The sequence below is a fragment of the Triticum aestivum genome, chromosome 7A (genome assembly GCF_018294505.1).
Source record: "Triticum aestivum cultivar Chinese Spring chromosome 7A, IWGSC CS RefSeq v2.1, whole genome shotgun sequence".
In the NCBI taxonomy this organism is placed as follows: Eukaryota; Viridiplantae; Streptophyta; class Magnoliopsida; order Poales; family Poaceae; genus Triticum; species Triticum aestivum.
In genome coordinates this window covers 52750547-52752587 of record NC_057812.1, presented here as the reverse complement: position 1 = coordinate 52752587, position 2041 = coordinate 52750547, and the positions used below count along the sequence as shown (strand labels likewise).

The window sequence follows — 2041 nt, the reverse complement described above, 5'->3', positions numbered from 1 at the left end:
GGGTTAAAAAAAGAAAAGAAATGGGCCAGGCCCAGGAGGAGGGGGTGTGTGGCGGGCGGATCGGCTGTGTACATCAACATATAGTACGTGTCACATACGAAAGGTGGGTGTATGTTATGGTCAAATGACCATGCTGCCCTTTATACGGTTTGTGAGGGGGAGTCTACCGAAGGTGCATTATACTTCCTGTGAATCTTTATAATAGATCTGATATTTTCGCAAAACAAAAGTTAAACTAATTATTATTAGAATTATTTTGGTAAATTAGCTGAGACAAATTCATCACGTGGCATTATGACTTTGCCATTGGCCTCAAACCTTGCCGTAGGCTGATGCAAAGTGTCAAACTGATCGTTTGGGCCACCCGTCAGCTCCACTTGCTGACCTCCAGTCCTCCACCATGAATCGGGGATTCCCAATCTCGTGTCCCCGGAGCTCCCTTCCCTCCCAGCGCCGTCGCCTCTTGCCCTCACCGTCTGGCTCGGACGGGGAAGCACGGCTGCGTGGAGGAGGCCTCGATCTGACGCCCTGTGATCTCGCCGTCCCGGCCCGACAGGCGGCGGTGGCCACCCCCATTCTCTGCGGCGGCCTGTCTGCCTCCCAGATCCGGCCGGCGCTGCCTGTCCACCGCGGCCAGACCAAGAAGACCGACCATGGGGCGTTTGAAGAGGACGGGAAGCAAAAGGGTGGAAGGAGGATCAGTCAGGTACGCCAGGGCCATTTAGCCTTATATATTGTTTTTTAGGTTTTTATTCTTTCAGAAGGTACCTTATATTGTTTCTTCAGTGCCTCTTCGATTCAAATGACTTCCGTAGGATTTTCGGTGGATTACAATGCTTTGAATTTTTCATACGCTGGTAGTTTCATTCGTAGTATAGTATTGAATCCTATTGGGATTTTCCCTACATTCCATAGAAAATCTATATAGCATCCACTCCATCTACATTCCACAGAAAATCTATCCAGCATCCAATCCAATCTCTTGAAAAAAAATCATTTGTTTTTCCTGAGATGCAATCATATAAACTCAAATCCTGTAGGATTCAAATGGGCATGACATTCCAATCTCGTGTTTTTCCTATTTCTACATTTTCACAAACCTGCAAATCGAAGAGGCCGCAACTGTGCAGTTTATAGAAAATGAAGTGTACGAGTAAACCCATAATTCGTAATTCAGATGTGAGACTTGTTATTTTTGTGTACTCGTGAAAAGTAAGTACATTCTTAGTTGGGATTCAGTTTATAAGGGAAAGTGGATTGGAAACCGCATAAGCAACAAAGGGAAAAAAGAAGAGGAGTGAAATGGGTGCCCATGACAAGGCATAGTCCAGCTGGCGCACGCAAAGGTCACCACCATGAGTTACAAATAGATGTAGGGCACTGTCGAAGGGTATCACAATACCAAGACCTTGCAAGTATCCCCACAATGTGATATAGGAGCAAACACAATCAACGAGTGCCATTGATATGACTGCAAGTTTTGCTACATGGGCATGATACTGGATCAATACAAGCTGTGAGACCACCGATAGGCATGAACCTTGACTGGAGCTCCCCCACATGCGACAACCAGAACAACTTGCCAGGTGGGGTCGATACCACACAGAGAACATGAAGCTCAAGGCAACACACTATTCACCATGGGAGAGATTTGAGATTGCACAACAACGAAGAGTCAACTTTGAAGGCACCACATGATGGATAGGGGGAGTGGACGGATGGTGGCACGGGTGACACCAAAGTGTACCACTGGACCATAATTATAGCCAGCAACATGGTATGAGAACCCATGACATGGCAAGGGCAGGGACAACAAGACGAAGCCTTCAAGAAGGGGAACAATGTCCACAAACGATGTCATCATTGAGCTTTGGCCTGGAGCACACACCGAGGAGTTGCATCTCCAAGACCACGCCTCCCAGGAATGTTAAATGCTAGAAAGAACCGCCATGGTTGCTTGAAATGAGATCGAGCACAGTGTTTTCCAGGAGCACACACCACGATTCAGACCCAAACGCACCACCAAGACACTCCATAGCAC

The 2041-nt window shown here is 47.2% G+C and overlaps 1 protein-coding gene across 1 annotated transcript in view; it reads left to right on the top strand.

Moving 5' to 3' along the window:
• Window positions 1-349: 349 nt before the first annotated feature.
• LOC123154953 (uncharacterized) overlaps window positions 350-2041 on the top strand; it is an 8058-nt gene continuing 6366 nt past the window's right edge. The window contains exon 1 of the mRNA XM_044573550.1: window positions 350-706. Within this exon, the coding sequence (XP_044429485.1) occupies window positions 401-706 (306 nt within the window). The 5' untranslated portion in view covers window positions 350-400. The remainder of the gene's footprint in view (window positions 707-2041) is intronic.